This window comes from Spinacia oleracea, chromosome 5 (assembly GCF_020520425.1).
Source record: "Spinacia oleracea cultivar Varoflay chromosome 5, BTI_SOV_V1, whole genome shotgun sequence".
Classification (NCBI taxonomy): Eukaryota; Viridiplantae; Streptophyta; class Magnoliopsida; order Caryophyllales; family Amaranthaceae; genus Spinacia; species Spinacia oleracea.
In genome coordinates this window covers 53596267-53614660 of record NC_079491.1, presented here as the reverse complement: position 1 = coordinate 53614660, position 18394 = coordinate 53596267, and the positions used below count along the sequence as shown (strand labels likewise).

Here is an 18394-nt window from a genome sequence, read left to right as displayed (position 1 = left end):
AGAAAAGAGTATATGGATCAAGTGACAAAATTGTGCTCACGGGTTAAAATCTTGGAGCGGGAAATAAAGGATATGAAGAGCAGAAAGCCTAAGGGAAGAAAGAATCATTCGGTGGAGGAGGAGGAAGACGAGGAGGAGGTGGAGAAAGACGAGGAGGAGGAGGAGGAGGAGGAGGAGGAGGAGGAGGAGGAGAAAGACGAGGAGGAGGACGATGAAATGGACGTCGAGGAGGAGAATCTTGATGGCTTAAAGTTGGATCACATTCGGGACATGCCTATCTCTATTTCTCCTGAGGTAAATAGATTAAATATTTTCATTGAACCATGTGCCTATGTCAATTCCGTTTCTTTGACTGATTTAGTTGGCTTCCATATAAGACTTTGGTTCCATTTCTTTGACTGACGCATACCTTAAAAATCTCATTTTCTACAACTCAGAATATTGAACTAAAAAATCAGGTGTCATTAATGATCCTAGAAACACTAATTTTGCACATGAAGAAAGCCAAACTGTAGACCCTGAAATTTTCTTCTAAATTTCCTTCAGAATTCCACAATCAAGCCCCCAACCAAATAACCTCACTTGTAAGAGGAATATGCACCTTTTCATGCTTCTTTGTAATAAATACAAATACAGATGATTCACAAGCAGAAAGCAGCACTTCTGCCAATAAAACCAGAAAACTGAAAAATATATTTTTCAATATTAAAAAATGGAGTCTGTTTCCTACGGTATAGTAGGTAAGTAGAAATAAAATGATAATTAAATAAATAATCAAATCAGCTTTGCCTTCATATATACTTTCCTGAACAATGCAACAAAGTAGCACCATTGGAGAAAGAAAGGGACAAGTTGGACTTGCTTGGTGTAAAGGCTTCTGGTATAGTTACACATTTCCATCTTTCAATCCTTAAACAACTTAATTTCCTGTAACTCTAAGTTTCTGGTGGAACAACCCAAAATTCATATTGATGCAAACCTGCTGAAATGCACTAGATATTCCTCTAGTTGTTCTACGTGTTTGTTTGGTTCACATAGGTATTAGCTTCTCATGAGAAGTTTCATTTCAAGTGAAGTCAGCAGCAGCGTATTGCAGTCAGTAGCAGTGTACTGCAGTCAGCAGCAGCGTACTGCAGTCAGCAGCAGCGTACTGCAGTAAGCAGCAGCATACTGCAGTCAGCAATATCAGCTGACTCGTTCTATTTTTGCTGATTCTTATGCTCTCTAATTCAGTTTAAGTGCTTTCCTTTGAACAACTAACATGACAAAGTTTCATTTATAGGAGAATGTCGAAGTTTTGAAGTTAGATCACATTGGGGACGCAACTACAAAACATGATATTTTTATTATTCCCGAGGTAAATAGATTGAACCAAATAATTCTGATTTGAAAAAAACTATCTGCCACGTTCTCGTGATTTCTGAATTAATTTAGATAAAGAAACATGACTAATTCGATTTCCATTGACGTTGATGCTGTGAATTTGTAACTCATTTGTTGACTCTTGTAGGGTTTAACTCCTTGCAAATTAGCATTGTCCAATCCTCGGTATCGAGTGGTTGCTACGGGGAATGTTCACAACTTCAAAACTGGCACAGTGATGCATCTACTACCAATACCATCAGGATATGCACGAGTTGGTATCAGCTATTCTACGGAGATGGACACTCCTTTGCCCGTGCCGCTTGAAGGAGAAGTTGTAACCATCGGAGAAGCTATAGGGGCCCTTGTTTTCTGGCCTATAGAACTTATTGTTCTAGATACGGCGGTAAAAATTATTTCTACATGTGTATTATTTATGGTTTTTAACATTGTTTATGAACGACGATTGTGTTACTTATAGGCGGAAATTTCTTCAAAAGATAATGACAAACAAGTAGGATCCATCAAAACTCCAACATCGTCAACAGGAGAATCTCACAAGGTAGACGACGGTTGTGAGGAAAAAGTAGATGTGGCTACCCTTCCAGAATGCCTTTTTATGTTCCATATCTGTGCTTCGAAGATGGAACGTAACGAACAAATTAAAATGCCAATTGACATTGGAGTAACAACACAAAGCAAGAACATCTTTCTTAGTAGGAAAGAAACCTTCCGTCTCCTTGCACAGAAAGAACTTGAACTGCCCCATATATTGACATATATGTCGTAAGTATATATTCCTTTTTGTTTCATGTCCTTGAAATTAACTTATCCGTTTGAATTTTGAAATCTAGGGAATTGTTACATCTTCTTTCTAATAGTCCTTAATATACATATTTTTCCTTGAAAATTTATAGGAAGTTATATGAACGGTGTTGTTTGACTTGATGCTCTGCTTTGTTTGGGTTTTTATGCCCATCGGGGATATCCCTTTTTACCGAATTTAAAAAAGGGGAGTCGAAGAAGGTAAAAGAGTGCAAAAGAAGTCGGACGCAATATATTGTAGACACACTAAAAGAAACGTCGGCTAAAGGAAAAATCTTCATTTCTCCATATAATGCTCAGTATAATATCTTTCACTCACTTATATTTAAATGTTTGCGTATTGAGAATCTTTCTCTTATGACTTAAAATTTGATATGATGTTTCGTAGGTTTCATTGGGTTTTGTGCGTCATTGATCCTTACAATAACACAGTATATTACTTGGATTCTTTACGTACTCTTGAATTCATAGGAACCGAAAAATGCATCATTGGGGATTTACTTGAAATCTTTAACACGTAAGTGAGTTTAATTAACAACCATTGCTTGTCTTTAATTAAATTTTTATATGATAATTAACTAATGGTCTTGTCTTAATTTTTGTTTCTCTTTAGAGCACTTTTCCAATTTCGAAGTGACAGGGAGCTTGCCACAAAGTTGAAGATGAACACAAAATGGATAAAAATACAAGTAAGCATTTTATATATTATTTTATTAGCTCGAGCTGAAAATGTATGGAATATTTACTGACCTCTGGTTTATTTTTGTAGTGTCCTTGCCAAGAAGATTACATAGATTGTGGATATTATGTGATGAGATTCATGAAGGAGATAATCTCACACAAGCGACTTCAAATTCCTGAAGAAGTAAGTCTTATTTCTGCTGAACTTTTTTGTTTTGCAAATCTGAACTTAGTTTTGCTGTGTATTTTCCGAACACTTGCAAAGATTAGCTGAACTTAGTCTGTTGGAGTGTATGGGTGTGTTATATTTTGAAACAGGGGAAGGAAAGTCTAGTTGCTGTGGGGGACTAATTTGTTGGAGTGTATGGGTGCGTTATACTAAAGGTCATATACATAATTGTCCATGCTTTTAGTAGAAGCAGTCTTTAATTGCATCGTTTTCTGACAAATCTCATCCTTTAACTAGATCATTTAAGTATAGAAGTAGTTTAGTGGTCTGAAAATTTTGGAGTCTGGTGTTGACTGTCCTGCTTATACTTCTACTGCTGTTGACTGTCCTGCTTGTTGTCCTGCTGCTGTGTTTGTTGATCAGCAATTGTCTAGCCATTGAATCAGCAACTCTGCTTGTTGATCGAGCTTCATAAATCAGACTAGTTCCTGTAAGTTATTTATAGGAATGCATAAGATAGGAGAGAGTAGCATAGGAAGACTGTGACTGAGTACTCAAGATAGTAATCTGATTTAGTAATCTGGCCATACTAAATCTGATTTCTCATATAATCTGACCATATATTCCCTTGGCTAGCTTCTTCTGCTTACCCCAAAATATACAGCAGAATCGTACAATAATAGCCAAGACAACCAAGATAATGGTTTCAAACAGCAAGAATAGAACTATGGCTCTTTCGTTTCCTAGACAAAGAAAGAATTAGTATCTCAAATAGTCCTAAACTGTAATCAGTTTGCAGTCAATCTAAACAGGAGGAAAATACATCTCATTTACCTGTATAAACATTGATGCTCTTAGGCCTTAACTCGGAGGAACTAAATGCAAGTTTCAGTATGCTAGATGTATGAAATTTATAGGCTTTAAAAGAATTAAGTGTCTCAGAATCAGGCGAATGGAAAAGGTTATACACATATCAGTTTCAAGCCATTAAGTAAGAGAGCAACTTGAAGAACCTTACTTGCTGCACTGATAAAAGTGAGATTATCTCCTCGTCTAGATTAAACTTGTATAAACTTAATACAGACGCAGCAGTCCAGCAGGGAGTGTGTGGGTTAGGAATGGTTGTGAGGGACGGTGTGGGCGATATACTGATGGCTGCTGCAGGTAGGAAGGAGGTGGGTTGGACGGCTGATCTGGAAGAGGCGGCAGCAATTAAATTCGGAATCCAATACGCGTATGATGCAGGATTTTGCAACATAGAAGTGGAGTCTGATTGCCTCAAAGTGGTCAGAATGTTGAGAGATAATCAAAGGGAACGTACAACCACTCATGTTGTGGTGGATGAGATTCTAGCTTTGAAATGTAATTTTGAATTTTGTTGGTAGACAGTGTAATTGTGTGGCTTGTATAGGTCACTTTGAAATAGGTTTGATACAAATTCACCTAATACAACCAACCTATGTTAAGTGATAATCTATTCCTATAATGTGAAGTTTAGATTTTTTTTTCCATATATGGCACTTATTGTTTATTGTAATACTAATTCTTACGGGTTTTTCCCCATCTATATATGTATGAATATCTTATACCCCTATTGTTTCGCAGTACTTTTCAGATTGTCAGTTTCCAAGTTATGACACGGAGCAGATTGACGAAGTAAGAACTGAGTGGGTGCGCCATGTTGTTCAACAAATGTATAATCGCTAGGTTACGTTGAATGAACCAACAAACATACAACTTTATTAATTAATGTATTTTGCGTAGTTTAATGTTTAGAATTTTATTTGTGATCTATGTAATCGGTTTTATTAGGGTGACTTGTAAAAATTCTTTCCATTGAGGTTTGGGAATTAATATTCAACTATTCACTACTCTTCAATATATGGTTATTTTGCGGAAAAAAATAAAATGTTTTTCAGGTAGACAGCGATATTATAAATAATTAAAAAAAAAAACTTTAATAGCGCTTCTTAACATCCGCTATTAGAAAATAATTTGAAAGATGGTGCCAAATCTTCAATAGCGTTTCTTTAATAGCGTTTATAATGTGCTATGAAAGAAACATTTGAATTATCCTAGATATTACATATGACAGCGCTTTTGAAAAGCTCTATTAAAGGTACCTTTTACTTTTAATAGTGAAGCCATCAACAGCGCTTCAAGAAGCGCTGTTAAATGCATTATTAAGCGCTGTAAAATGCAATTTCTGTCGTAGTGGAAGCCCACCAAAAGTAGCGGTGGTTGGTAAGAACCAACCCCGCGAACATCAATGAATACCCTAGCCTGGAACTGTCGAGGGATTGGCAACCCCCGAGCAGTTAGAGCACTCCGCAATTGGTGCTCATCTTTTGGCCCGGATTTGTTGTTCATTTCGGAAACAAAAATAAACAAAGAAACTGTGGAGAAACTCAAAGATAAGTTCGGGTTTGACAATGCCATCGGTGTAAGTAGTAGGGGTTTGTCGGGTGGTCTCTGTATGTTCTGGAAGAGTGAGTCAGTCTCCTTCAATTTGATATCTCTCTCTCAACATCATATTGCAGGCGATGTGGTCACCTCAGAGGGTCTGTCTTGGAGATTTATAGGGCTGTATGGATGGCCCGAAACCGGCAACAAAAGCAAGACTTGGAAACTTCTGAAGAATTTGTGTGAGGACTTCGACGGACCGCTGTTGGGGGGGGGGTGATTTCAATGAGATTCTTAGCTACGAGAAAAAGGAAGGTGGAGCCGACTTAGAGAGACGGGCTATTCCGGAGTTCCGTGACACTCTTGAGGCCTGTAACCTCCGTGACTTGGGCTTTGAAGGTCAATGGTTTACGTGGGAAAGGGGCCTGTCAGAGGAGACGATGGTGAGGGAAAGGCTAGACAGATTCTGCGGGAATTGATCTTGGTTCAACCTTTTCCCGGATGTTGTTGTGGAGCACCTTGTTCGCTTTAAATCTGATCACACTCCCATTCTAGCAAGACTGAAGAGGCCAAAGAGGAAGAGACAAAGGGGCAAAAAAGAATTTAAATTTGAGACAGCATGGTTACTCGATGGGGACTGCGAGAAAGTAGTCAAAAGCTCGTGGGGGAGACCGAAGGCGGGTCAATGATGGACCGATTGGAAGATCTCATTTGAGCTTTGAAGGGGTGGAGTGGGAAGCATTTTGAAAATTTGGGCAAGCAGATTAGGGAAGTAGAAAAGGTTCTAAAGGAAGCGCAGGGAAGGGAGGTTTCGGTGGAGAATATAAGCGTTTGTTTAGCTCTTGAAAAGAATATGGACGATTTGTATGACAAGCAGGAGGCCTACTGGTATCTACGCTCGAGGGTATCGGATATAAAAGATGGAGACCGAAACACCAGTTACTTCCACCACAAGGCATCTCAACGGAGGAAACGCAATGAAATAAAGGGCCTAATAGACTCAACTGATGTATGGAGAGTAGAAGAGGAGGAGATTGAGGAAATAGTGCAACAATATTACACAGATTTATTCACCTCTACTTCCCATCACAGGAAGCTTGCAAAGAGGTTCTAAGTGCTTTCCATACAACCATTACTCCAAACCACAATGAGGCTCTCCTCAAGCCTTTCGACAAAAAGGAGATCTTCGCCGCAGTCTGTGAGATGCACCCGTGTAAAGCGCCGGGGCCGGATGGAATGCACGCTATCTTTTATCAAAAGTACTGGCACATAGTTGGCGACGATGTAAGTAATCATGTTTGCAATATTTTAGACGGTATTTGCTCCCCTGAACCAGTAAACAATACGAATATTATATTAATTCCAAAAGTCAAATCGCCAACATCTCTAAAGGAGTTCCGGCCAATAGCATTGTGAAATGTTTTCTATAAAATTGTGTCAAAAGCAATTATTTTGAGACTGAAATCAATTCTCCTGGGGGTTATCTCGGAAAATCAAAGTGCTTTTGTTCCGGGTAGATTGATCACGAATAATGCCCTTATTGCAATGGAGCTGTTTTACACGATGAAAAAAAGGAGCAAGGGCCAAAAGGGGACCATTGCAATGAAGCTGGACATGAGTATGGTCTATGATCGGGTTGAGTGGACTTTTTTGGAGAACCTTCTGTTGAAGCTCGGGTTTGCGGAGAGTTGGGTGAGGGTGGTTATGAAATGTGTATTTACGGTCTCGTATTCCTTTATCATAAACGGAAGTGTTTGTGGTTCGGTGGCCCCCTCTCGAGGCTTACGACAGGGTGACCCTCTCTCACCCTACCTTTTCATTTTAATTGTTGATGCTTTTTCCGCCTTGATCAGGAAAGCGTCTGATGATAGACTCATCCATGGAGCCGGGGCGAGCCGGAAAGGCCCAAAAATTTCTCATCTCTTTTTTGCTGACGACAATTTAATTTTTGCTAGAGCCAACCGAAGTGAATGCTCAAAAATAGTTGATATACTCAACACGTATGAAGCAGCTTCCGAACAGAAAATTAACTATGAAAAATTGGAGGTCTCTTTTAGCAAAGGGGTATGTTTTTCTAAACAAGAAGAGCTTGTTAACTTTCTGAATATGCGACCAGTTAACGTGCATGATAAATATTTGGGTATACCAACCATAGTGGGTCGATCAAAGAAGATGGTGTTTGCGGCCTTAAAGGATCGTATTTGGAAGAAGCTCCAAGGATGGAAGGAAAAACTACTCTCGAGAGCCGGGAAAGAGGTACTCATTAAATCTGTCATCCAAGCAATACCAACTTATTTAATGGGGGTGTATAGACTGCCTTGCAGCATCATTAACGACATCAAGTCCATGACGGCCCGATTTTGGTTGGGGCAAGCCGACTCGAAGAGGAAAGTCCACTGGCTTAATTAGGACTCCATGTGCACTCCTAAATGCTTGGGGGGCATGGGGTTCCGGGACATGGATGTTTTCAATGAAGCCCTTCTTGGATTAACAAGCAAGGCGTCTCATCACCTCCCCGGACTCTCTCTTTGCACGAGTAATGAAGGGGAAGTATTTCCCTAATACGAACTTTCTGGATGCGGCCCTTGGGCTTAATGGTAGCTTCTCGTGGAATAGCATATGGGGATCGAAGAGTCTTGTGAAGGAAGGATTGATATGGAGGGTGGGTGATGGAAAATTGATCGATGTCTACAGGGATCCATGGCTTACTGATGAGCAAGGGAGGTTTGTTTTGTCCCCTAGAATTGACGGCATTAGTGTGGTAAAAGACCTCATTAAGGGCAGTAGGATGGAATGGAAGGCTGATTTGATTCTTGAATCGTTTAATGAACGTTATGCACGTTGCATATTGGCTATCCCCATTAGCATGAGAGCCCCTGCGAACACTTTGACTTGGGCGTATTCAAACGATGGTCTCTACTCGGTGAAGACGGCGTATATGTTGGGCAAGTCCTGTAATTTCGACAACTTCCACCAAGCCTGGGTGATCCTATGGAAGCTAGACACTACTCCCAAGGTACGTCATTTCCTATGGCGTGTCTGCACGGGTTCTCTCCCAGTCCGTGCCCTGCTAAAACGGAGACATATGCTAGATGAGGACAACTGCCCTTGGTGCATTGACATGGCTGAAACGCTTAACCATGCATTATTCCACTGCCCTACTTTCCGTGATCTTTGGAGGTAGTGCGAGTGCGAGGAGCTACTCTCCATTGACGAGACAATAGAGTTCAAAGAGCTTCTCGAAAACTGGCAATCTGCTAGCATGAAAAAGAGATAGACTGGTGCTGCCCTGGCATGGTACATTTGGAGCCGTAGGAATGACAAGACTTTCAGTAGCAAGGAGACCCCCCACCAGGTGGTTTGTGCCCGTGTCCATCGACTCTTGGAAGACCACGGCAAGTACAACTTGAAGATTAATGGACACAAACCTGTGACACAAGGAAAGAGTACAAAGCATTGGACTCCCCCCCAGCTGAGTGTGTAAAGATAAATTGTGATGCTTCCCTTAGCGAAAATGGATGGATTAGAGTGGGAGCTGTAGCTCGAAACGCCGGTGGAGAAGTGTTGTTTGCAGGCACTCGTCGAACACGAAGCTACTGGCCTGCTGAGATTGCAGAGTGCAAAATTTGGGGTGAAGCTGGAAAAAAGATATGGGTACAAGAAAGTAATCATTGAGGGAGACTGCCAATCGATCATCACAAGGCTCACGAAAGCTATTACCTTCCTATCTGATTTGGATAGCATTTTGGATGACATTTTATTTCTCAGTTCCTGTTTTGATTTTGTTCATTGGTCTCATGTTAAAAGGGATGGTAATTATGTGGCCCATCACCTTGCTAGATTAGTGTCATTTGGTTTCGAACAAGTTTGGGAGAACCATTGTCCTCTTGAGGTCTCCCCTTATGTACTTATGGACGCTTTGACCATTAAGTAATAATATGCACTAATCTTTCCCCTCAAAAAAAAACCGCATAAAACGCTAGTGAGTAAAACTCAGAAAAACGAGAAGAGTAATTTTATGTAGTTACGATCAAAATATTGATGTGATAAGCGTGTCAATCAAACTGTTACAACTATTTTAAAGTATAATTAATTTGTATATATCGGATGTATGCTTGAGGTCGGGGGAGCTCTCATTTAATTACTCCTAATACGAAGAAAATGGAAAATGTTACTCTTCGACTTTACGGAGTTTTAGAGCTGACAAAACGGTTACTTGAGTCGGATTTGGGTCAGGTTAACCCGAGTCTTGGGTCATGATCCGGTTGGTTCGTGTCGGGTCACTTTATCAACCGAGTTCAGGTCAAGTTGGTTTTCGATCGGGTCACATCGGGTAGTTTTTCCATTTTGGGTACAGGTCAGGTTCGGGTCGAGTCATTCATGTTCAGGTTTGGGTCGAGTCATATTTGGGTTGGGTTTACTTTCGAGTTCATGTCTTATGAGTCAGGTTTAAGCCGTTTTTGTAGTAGGTAATTTCAATTTCTGGTTCGAGACAAGTTTGGATTGCATAATTAACATGTCGATTAAGATTGAGATTGGGTTCGGGTCAAGATCAGGTACGATAACTATCGTGTATGGTCAAGTTTAACCTATGAATATTTTTTTCTTATATTATAAAAATTACTGTTCAATTTATTTCAAAATTGGGTTTTATGCAAATCAACTAGGTCACCAACTCATTATGTGTTCTTGTCAAATCAATACATATATATAGTTAATATAAATTTTGAGTATTTCATGGGGAAATTGAATTAAATGTTTTGTAATTTGTTAATAGGTAACTCAAACATCATTATAATCGGATAACTAGTCGGATAAAATCGAGTTGCCACAAGTTCAACGGGTCGAGTGGAATTGGGTAACAGGTAGCCATAGGCTGGGACAATAACATGTTGTGTAAGTTATATATAATCGGTTTCGGGTTTTCATCAGGTCCGATGTTGAATCGGAGTCAGATAATTTGCGGTTGGGTCAGTTTTGTTGTTGGTCATCTTCAGGTCGGGTGTCGGGTTCGATTCGGGTCATATGGTACGGGTTGAAATTGGTTATCACTTTTGTCGGGTCGGATACAGTCTGGTTACGGGTTTCATGTTTTGATAAAGTTTCGGGTCCCGGACGGTTACGGGTCCGGTTCTGCTCAAATTGGGTTCTTGGGTCCGACCGTATTTTTGTAGGAGTTACATTTTCATTTTTAGTAACTTGTACATCAAACTATTACACCATGGTCCTGAATCTCCTATTGTTTATTATTTATCTTGCTCCTATGATCCTCACACATGTTCACATTACTCCTATATGCATGCGATAGCATAAATAAATTTAAAATATAGTTACTACAAATTATCATCACAAAGTATAGTCAAGAAAATTGTTCACAAAGGTCATCTAAATAAAAATCAGAACTCGTATTGTTTCTATTAATTGTGAAAAGTGAATACTACTTTTATAGTGTATAATTTGATAAATTTTAATAATTCGTATTTTTCTAATCTTGAAAAGTGAATACGTGTATTATTATGCTTTTTTTTTTACCAAATAATTGTTGTCACTAAATAATCTTGGTTTGACTTTTATTTCAATCGGATTTCTTCCCTTAGGAAAGTAGCATAGGTTGCTTGAATTAAACTTCCCCTAAATCTTGACATTAATTTTTAATTTATTTATTTAATACAATTAATTAATTTAATTGTGAATGAGGGTACTATAGACTATTCTATATGGGGACATTAAAAGGCCATTTACTATAATAACCTCATGAGTTCCCTTATAGAATAGAGATTCTCACAATAAATTATTCACCCACTATCAAATATTTACAATAAGTAATTAATACATCCACTACTTATATCGTTATTATAAGAATCAAGTAATCAACTCACATACTTAAGTATTTGTGTCGGTCAACATATAACTCTTAAAAAGTACGTAAAGGGTATATGACATACAGAGTGCCATTTTTTTTTTTTTTGGTTCTACTACGAGGAGTTCCCACCGCTTTCGACGAGTGGACAAATCTCCCGCGGGAGTTTTCATGGGTATTTCGATAGACAACATCCCCCCAACTGAAATTTTGTCCATACCCAATGCTCGAACCCGAAATCTTAAACTATTCATACCAACCCCAATTGGTAAGGGATGTGACATACTTAAGACTACCGCATCCGACTTGGTACCATAAAATGATAAAACTAATAATAACATTATAATTAAATATAATTGTAATTAAATTATTCATGTAGCAAAAAAGGAATGACTGTTTTTCTCCATCATCATCCGTGAGTTGTGACTCTGTCTCCCTCTATCCTTCCTATCTTATAGACGCGCATATTACCATATCATAATATCATATATCCCCCACTTTCCCTGTCTCTTTCCCATTTTCTCTCTCTTCCTCTGTGTATGTCACACCCGTGGATCCTTCCCTTCCTACCATCCATTCCTGCATCCCTTCACCCCCTTTGCATTTAAATACCTCCCTCACTCCACACCCCTTCTTTCTCTATCTTCCTTTTCAATTCCGTCTTCTTCACTTCAAATCAATCTCACTGCTCGTCTTCTTGTCCAAACTAATCAGATCTGATAATATCGACAACATTTCATTTGGGGTTTCTTCATAGATCCGACCCGGAAAGCGAAGCAGAATGAGTTCGTTGATTGAAAAGAAGAATAATCACTCTCACGATGACAACGCCTTCGTCGAAGAACAAGGGTTTGATCGTTTTGGTAGGTTACCAGATCTGGGTATGAGATCCAGGATTTACCCAGAGCCTTTGATTGAGAAATGGAATCACTCTCACGATAGCGATGACGACGAAGAAGAAGAAGGGGTTGATCATTTCGATAGAATACCGGATTCGTTGTTATTGTTGGTTTTCAACAAGATCGGCGATGTTAAGGCGCTTGGTCGGTGCTGTGTGGTTTCTAGAAGGTTCCAGACGTTGGTCCCACAGGTTGAAAACGTAGTCGTGAGAGTTGATTGTGTGATCTCCGATGATGATTCCTCCGCCGCAGCTTCCGCCACAGATAAGTCGCGCTCTCCTTTCGCTAATCTAGTTCGTCTCATTTTTGGTAATATTTTTAAGCCCATTCAAGCTTTGGGCCAGTTGTTGGGCCCTAAACGATCTGGGTCTGTCGGTGTGTTGGGTACTGGCCCTTCGTCATCGTCGTCGTCGGCCTCGTCCTCCTTGTTGGTGGGTAATGGGGTTGATGATGAAGAGGGGGAACAGGGTGGTGTTACTCACCATTCCCCAACTCAAGTTTTAAAGAACTTTCTGGAGATTCGATATCTAAGGATCGAGTTGCCTAGTGGTGAATTGGGTATTGATGATGGGGTTTTACTCAAATGGAGGGCCGATTTTGGGTCTACTTTAGATAATTGTGTCATTCTTGGCGCTTCGTCAGTTGTTAACAGCACGAAAACCAACCAATTAAGTGAAAATGGTGTGAATAATGAACAAGTTAACCCGAATACGGTAAGTAGTGTGGTTAATGACGATAATGGAAGTATACCAGAGTCGTTTTACACTAATGGCGGTCTAAAATTGAGGGTAGTGTGGACGATTAGTTCGTTAATTGCGGCATCAGCTAGACACTATTTATTGCAACCGATAATTGCAGAGCATCAAACTTTGGATAATCTAGTTTTAACGGATGCGGATGGGCAGGGGGTGCTTTGTATGAATAGGGATCAGTTGGAGGAGTTAAGGGTGAAACCCTTATCGGCTTCTTCTGCATCAAAGAGGACTCTTGTGCCTGCATTGAATATGAGGTTGTGGTATGCACCTCATTTGGAGTTGCCTAACGGAGTGGTATTAAAGGGGGCGACATTAGTTGCTATTCGTCCCAGTGAGCAGTCAGGAGTGAGTGCTAAGAAGGAGATTTCGGATTCATCATGGGTTTCAACGGCTTTTGAAGAGCCTTATGGGACAGCAGCGAAGATGCTAGTGAAAAGACGGACCTATTGTCTTGAGATGAACTCTTTTTGAGAAACACTGAGCGCAGGTATACATATTTTCTTTGTTTGTCTATTGACTATGCTTGTTGGAGTAGTGCCTTAATAGTAAATTAGTTTTGGTTGTTTACCTTTCTATAACTACTCTTATTTGTGGGTGGTAATTGTATCGAGACATCCTTGTGTTAAGCTATATCCGAAAATGTGTGGTTTAGAGACATAGTCTACATGTTTTTTTGAGCGTGTCTGATGAATATAGTCTGATACAAGGGTATAAATTTGTTCATGTTGTACTCCGTACTTATGAGGCTATGCCTTCCTATTGTTATTGAAGACAATGTAATATATTTGTGCTGTAACTTTGAAATTTAAGTGTTGGTGTCATTTTGAAGTTGTTTGGAGCTTGTTTGTTTCATACTCATTTGGTAGAAGTTCAACGTTCCCAATTGTGTTACATATAGTTGAATGTGTTTAGCTTCTTGCTTGCCTTTAATGATTGAAATGATTAGGCTCTTAAGGCGTGGTGGCTAAGTGTCAGCATGACTGATATCTGTTTCTAATCCGTAGAGTATAGCTGATCGAGTGCACGTGCTGTATTTCTTATAGTTGGAGATTTCATTACGGGGAAATGTATCATTTTTGTAAAAGCAACTTTTTGAGTGGTCCAATTTTTTCTTGCATATGGAAGGATTTCGCTACGTAATCTACAAGTTTCTCAAGATGGTATTGGGACAAAATTATGTGTTATTGTCAAGTGTAGAATCTAAATGCATGTGTTATTGTCAAGTGTAAAATCTAAATGATGGACATGCTAAGGTAGCTACCATCATACCCTGTTAACTTGTTACAGACTACTACCGAGTTTGGGTAATTTTAGTTTCTGTTAGTAATCTTCCTGTTACTTAGAATAGCATAATCTGTTACCTATAAATATATATATGCCATGTGGTTTTTACCACAGAGCCTTAGTCAAATTGTTGCTCAGTTAATTAGATTAGTTAGCGGGTTATTCCTTCTTATGAAATTCCCCTTGATGATGCTAAGCAGTCAAGTACTTTAGTGTCTTCCATTTCACTTTGCATACTTGGTGCTGCTTCTGTTGGTTGAAAACTTTGAAGTTCTTTATTGATCCTTTGTGCTAGGCTTGCTGTAAACTAGCAATAACAACAAATTTATTGGACTTTGAATGTTAGTGTTCCTAAAGAAACTTTATCTGTTATCTTTTCAGGTCGGCATGTTGTGTCCAGAGAAATGGGAGGTCAATACTGTTTCTGAAGACGGGAAATACAATTTTGTTTTCACGTAACTCATCAAGGGGGCGGCGGTGCCCTGTGGAGTTAACATTGCCGAACTATATAGTTGAGGCACCAATAATCCGTCCTATATTAAAAATGAACCCGTTTTGTCACCTTAATGGTTCAACGGGTAGAAGCACATGTGCATTTTGTTGAGTTGAAGCCATATGATTGTAAGAAATGCAGACATGGTAGATGGAAGTGTTTATGGATGCCTAATAATTTACCTATCCATTGTGAATATTTTAGGAATGAATATGTTTAATGTTTCATTTGATGTAAGTTTTAATGTCATCAAGCAGTGTACTTTCTCACTCTGATGTACTTTCTAGTCTTATTAATAATCCAACTTTGAGAAGTCATGACATGATGAAATGAATCGTAGTCTTTGTTTGTCAGGTGAAGTTGAGATCTCCCGGCTTGCACCAATGATTGATATATTTGTAGTAGTTAACGGTCGTATTAGCAAAACGCATCAGTGGGTAATAATGCTAGTGCAAACTCTACGTTTGCCATCCTGTTTTCTTGCATATATGTGAATCTATCCGTTACACATTTTTCATGATTTTTTAAGAAGGAAGAATCTGCGTTAGGTGGATTCGAAGTTAGGTAAGTGATAGCCAGGTGGGAAGGGTGCAGCTAACTTGGTTGGTAGTCTATTTTTCTCATGTCAATGGCTTTATTTGCCCGCCATTATCGCAAACCTATATTCGCCATCATATATTAATAAATAGATTGCTTAATTCTCTGCTTTATGTTATTCTTGGATTCTAATGGAGAAAAGTCTCCATTCCAACTTACATTAATAAACTAGGGCCTTTTAAATTTAGGTTGGGTGGAAGAAAAAACCCTTGACTTCGGAACAGGGTAGTTCCATTTGTTAAAGTCATCTCTGACTTCCCTTCCTCATGTCTTTTTTGGGGCAATGACATGTTTGAATTTTGTATTATCCATCCTCTAATCCCCAAGCTCGCAAGTAACCCACACGTGCTGTTCACGTGTAAGTCAATGACCGAAAAAGCTCATTCAATGCCATAAACTTCATTTGGTTGTCTTTCACACAAAAAATTAAATTGTGTGTTTTTACTAAAAAAAATATACAAGGTCCTTTTTCGCAAATTTTGGGCTATAAAAGGTCATTTTTGGCAAATTTGTCTTTATTTTATGTTTAAATTTTAATTAATTAATATATTTTAATAATTTTAATTGTTTTTATCTTTAAATTTAAATTCCAAATTTCTTTTACGAAAATAGTTTTTGTAATTTCTAAAGTTCCAAAATTAATTATTTGTATTTTCTAAAAATGTAACAATTAATAATTAGAATACTTAAGATAATTAGCTAAAAATTAAGAATGTGAGTTTGTTAATTTCTCTCTCTTCGGCCAACCCGTTGCCGGACCACCATGTGTGTGTCAGCGCGGTTGGTGTTTAATAAGGGGGAGGCGGAGAACATGGATGGGGTAGGGGGCTGGTGATAGGGGGAAGGGGGCTAGTGGTGGGGTTGGTGGTTGGATACCGAGGGTGGGGACAGCGAAGAGAAACGGTTGGTGCCAAACCCTAACAAGGTCGGGCTACTAAGTCCCAAATGACTTTTTTTAACAACTATATAATATTAATGTGCAACTAAACAAATATGCCTTGGTGGTTTCAGACTTGCTAAATTACTATTTGACCTCCAGGTTTAACGTTTATGCCTTAACAAAACCTTCTTTTTTTTAGATTTTTGACATTTACTTATACCCTCTAAAATAAAAAGATAAATCTTATGGCAATTATTGTTTCTATTCTCTTAATAAATATTAAACCTTTATGTGTTATCTTATTAAGTTATAAAACTTAAACTAATTCGTCTATAAAATTATTAAAACAAAGAAAATAAATTATGAAACTAAGAGCTAAAAATAATAAAATCGTTAACTAAACTAATTAAGAGCATTATTATTCATTCACTCGTGATCTCAGCCTCAAAGTAACGTTAAACCCTTGAAATGTAACTCGTACCGCAGATCTCCCAACAATCACAAACACATAAGAAATAAGTCAAGGGGATAAACTAATTAAGAAATTAATCTAATTAAGTGAACTAACGGAGAAAAAATTAAAAAAAATTATGAAATTAAACTAATTCGTCTATAATACAATCAAAACAAGGAAATTTTGCCAAAAGGATATTTTACAGCTCAAAATTTGCGAGAAACGACCTTATAGTTTTTTGGGTGAAGTTAGACCTTAAAGTAAAAATTCTTTGCGAGCGACAATTTGTTCTCACTTTCCCGCCTTTGACCATCACGTGCGACTCACGTGTTGTGGATGTTGGCTATGTTCACCCTTTTCCCCTCTGTTATTCCCTTCAAACCCAGAAAATCGATTTTGTATTTTTTTTTTCTCTTATAGTTGGAAATTTTGAAGGAAGAAGGGTGAGAATAGACAAAAGTGAGGCCATGTGCCCTGCACATGATTGTCAACAACCGAAAAACGGAATTCGATGCCGAAAAGTGGTCTTAGATTGTTATTCGAAGATAATTTTAAGTTTTAGGTCTGATTTCACCCAAATATTTATATAAGGTCATTTCTCGTTGTAGACGCCTACATTTGTCCCTAGGCCCGAAGCGGTGTGTTCGATGATGAGACCAAACACTGCTAGACTAAGATTTCCTAAGTATGCGACAAACAGCCTGTGACTGAGTGACAATCCCGAAAACCATACTTTCGTTTTTAGAAACTGCTATTTATAGTAACTGCTATGCTTAACTGCTGCCCATAATAGTAACCGTGTAAGATAAATATTCAAGTGATTATGTTGCACTACAATTAATCATTGGATAAAGAATAGAGAGTTGAACGCCAACTAATATTCTTAGAAGATTAAACCGTCAGTGAGATTCGGATAAAACCGAATAAATTTGGAAAAGTGGAAGTAAAATACCAGCGCTTGGCAGGCACGCGCCACAAATATTCCAGCGCACCAACACAAGCGCCATAATTTTTTGGCGCTGCAATTTGGTTCTCACCTATTCATGCAAAAATAAATTTTTAATCCAGCTGTAAAATACAGATATGGCGCTGCATTGTTAAGAGCTGTAAATTTCTAGCGCTCCTGATCAAAGCACTATAAATTCACAGCGCTGCTATGTGCTTTTCAGAAAACTCTCATTTCTTCGTTCTTATCTTATTTCGTCCTGTTACACTATAAATAGAGGCCTCTAAAACCCCGAAGAATACACACAATCCCCTCAAAAACCATAATCTTGAGTATGTACCGAAGCTTAGCCATTCTCTATCTGTCCTGCATTTTCGACAGTGCCGTATTAACACACCGTTAAGCAGACTCTGCCCGTACGATTGCGCAGCTAAGTCCAAGTACTACGGAAGCTCTGTCCCAATACCTAGCCTAAACACTCAAAACTCTGGAAGAATCCCGACCCGCAGTCAGTCAGTTACCAGGAGGTTCGAAAACTAAAAGGAAAGCTAGCAAAGTCAAGTGGTTAGTGTTCTTGAGAACCGCAGTATAGCATACACTATACTGTAACCTGAAATCTACTTTTTATCGCTTATACCACCATATAAATCTGTTCACATAATTTGTTTTATTAATCACGCCTAATAAGATAATCTCTAGACAAATCTGATATTGTTAGGCTCCTTAAATCAACCTAAATCACTCTTTTGATGTTGTTTAGTTAATTATCTGTGCATTAAAATCAAC

General features: G+C 38.6%; 3 protein-coding genes across 3 annotated transcripts; all 3 read left to right on the top strand.

Annotated features, from left to right (window-relative positions):
• The first annotated feature begins 12 nt into the window (after positions 1 to 12).
• LOC110789061 (uncharacterized) lies at positions 13 to 4908 on the top strand. Its single transcript, XM_021993710.2, has 8 exons — positions 13 to 294; positions 1283 to 1357; positions 1511 to 1768; positions 1844 to 2148; positions 2576 to 2704; positions 2801 to 2876; positions 2957 to 3052; positions 4643 to 4908. Exons 1-8 carry the CDS (start codon positions 13 to 15, stop codon positions 4742 to 4744), a joined length of 1323 nt encoding a protein of 440 aa, XP_021849402.2. The 3' UTR covers positions 4745 to 4908.
• A 398-nt stretch (positions 4909 to 5306) lies between these two features.
• LOC130461519 (uncharacterized) lies at positions 5307 to 6856 on the top strand. The gene is made up of 4 exons (XM_056829652.1): positions 5307 to 5623; positions 5739 to 5883; positions 6165 to 6449; positions 6533 to 6856. Exons 1-4 carry the CDS (start codon positions 5307 to 5309, stop codon positions 6854 to 6856), a joined length of 1071 nt encoding a protein of 356 aa, XP_056685630.1.
• Positions 6857 to 11710: 4854 nt separating this feature from the next.
• Positions 11711 to 15090, top strand: LOC110789062 (F-box protein At4g18380). Its single transcript, XM_021993711.2, has 2 exons — positions 11711 to 13441; positions 14620 to 15090. Exon 1 carries the CDS (start codon positions 12082 to 12084, stop codon positions 13423 to 13425), a length of 1344 nt encoding a protein of 447 aa, XP_021849403.2. The 5' UTR covers positions 11711 to 12081; the 3' UTR covers positions 13426 to 13441; positions 14620 to 15090.
• Positions 15091 to 18394: the final 3304 nt, after the last annotated feature.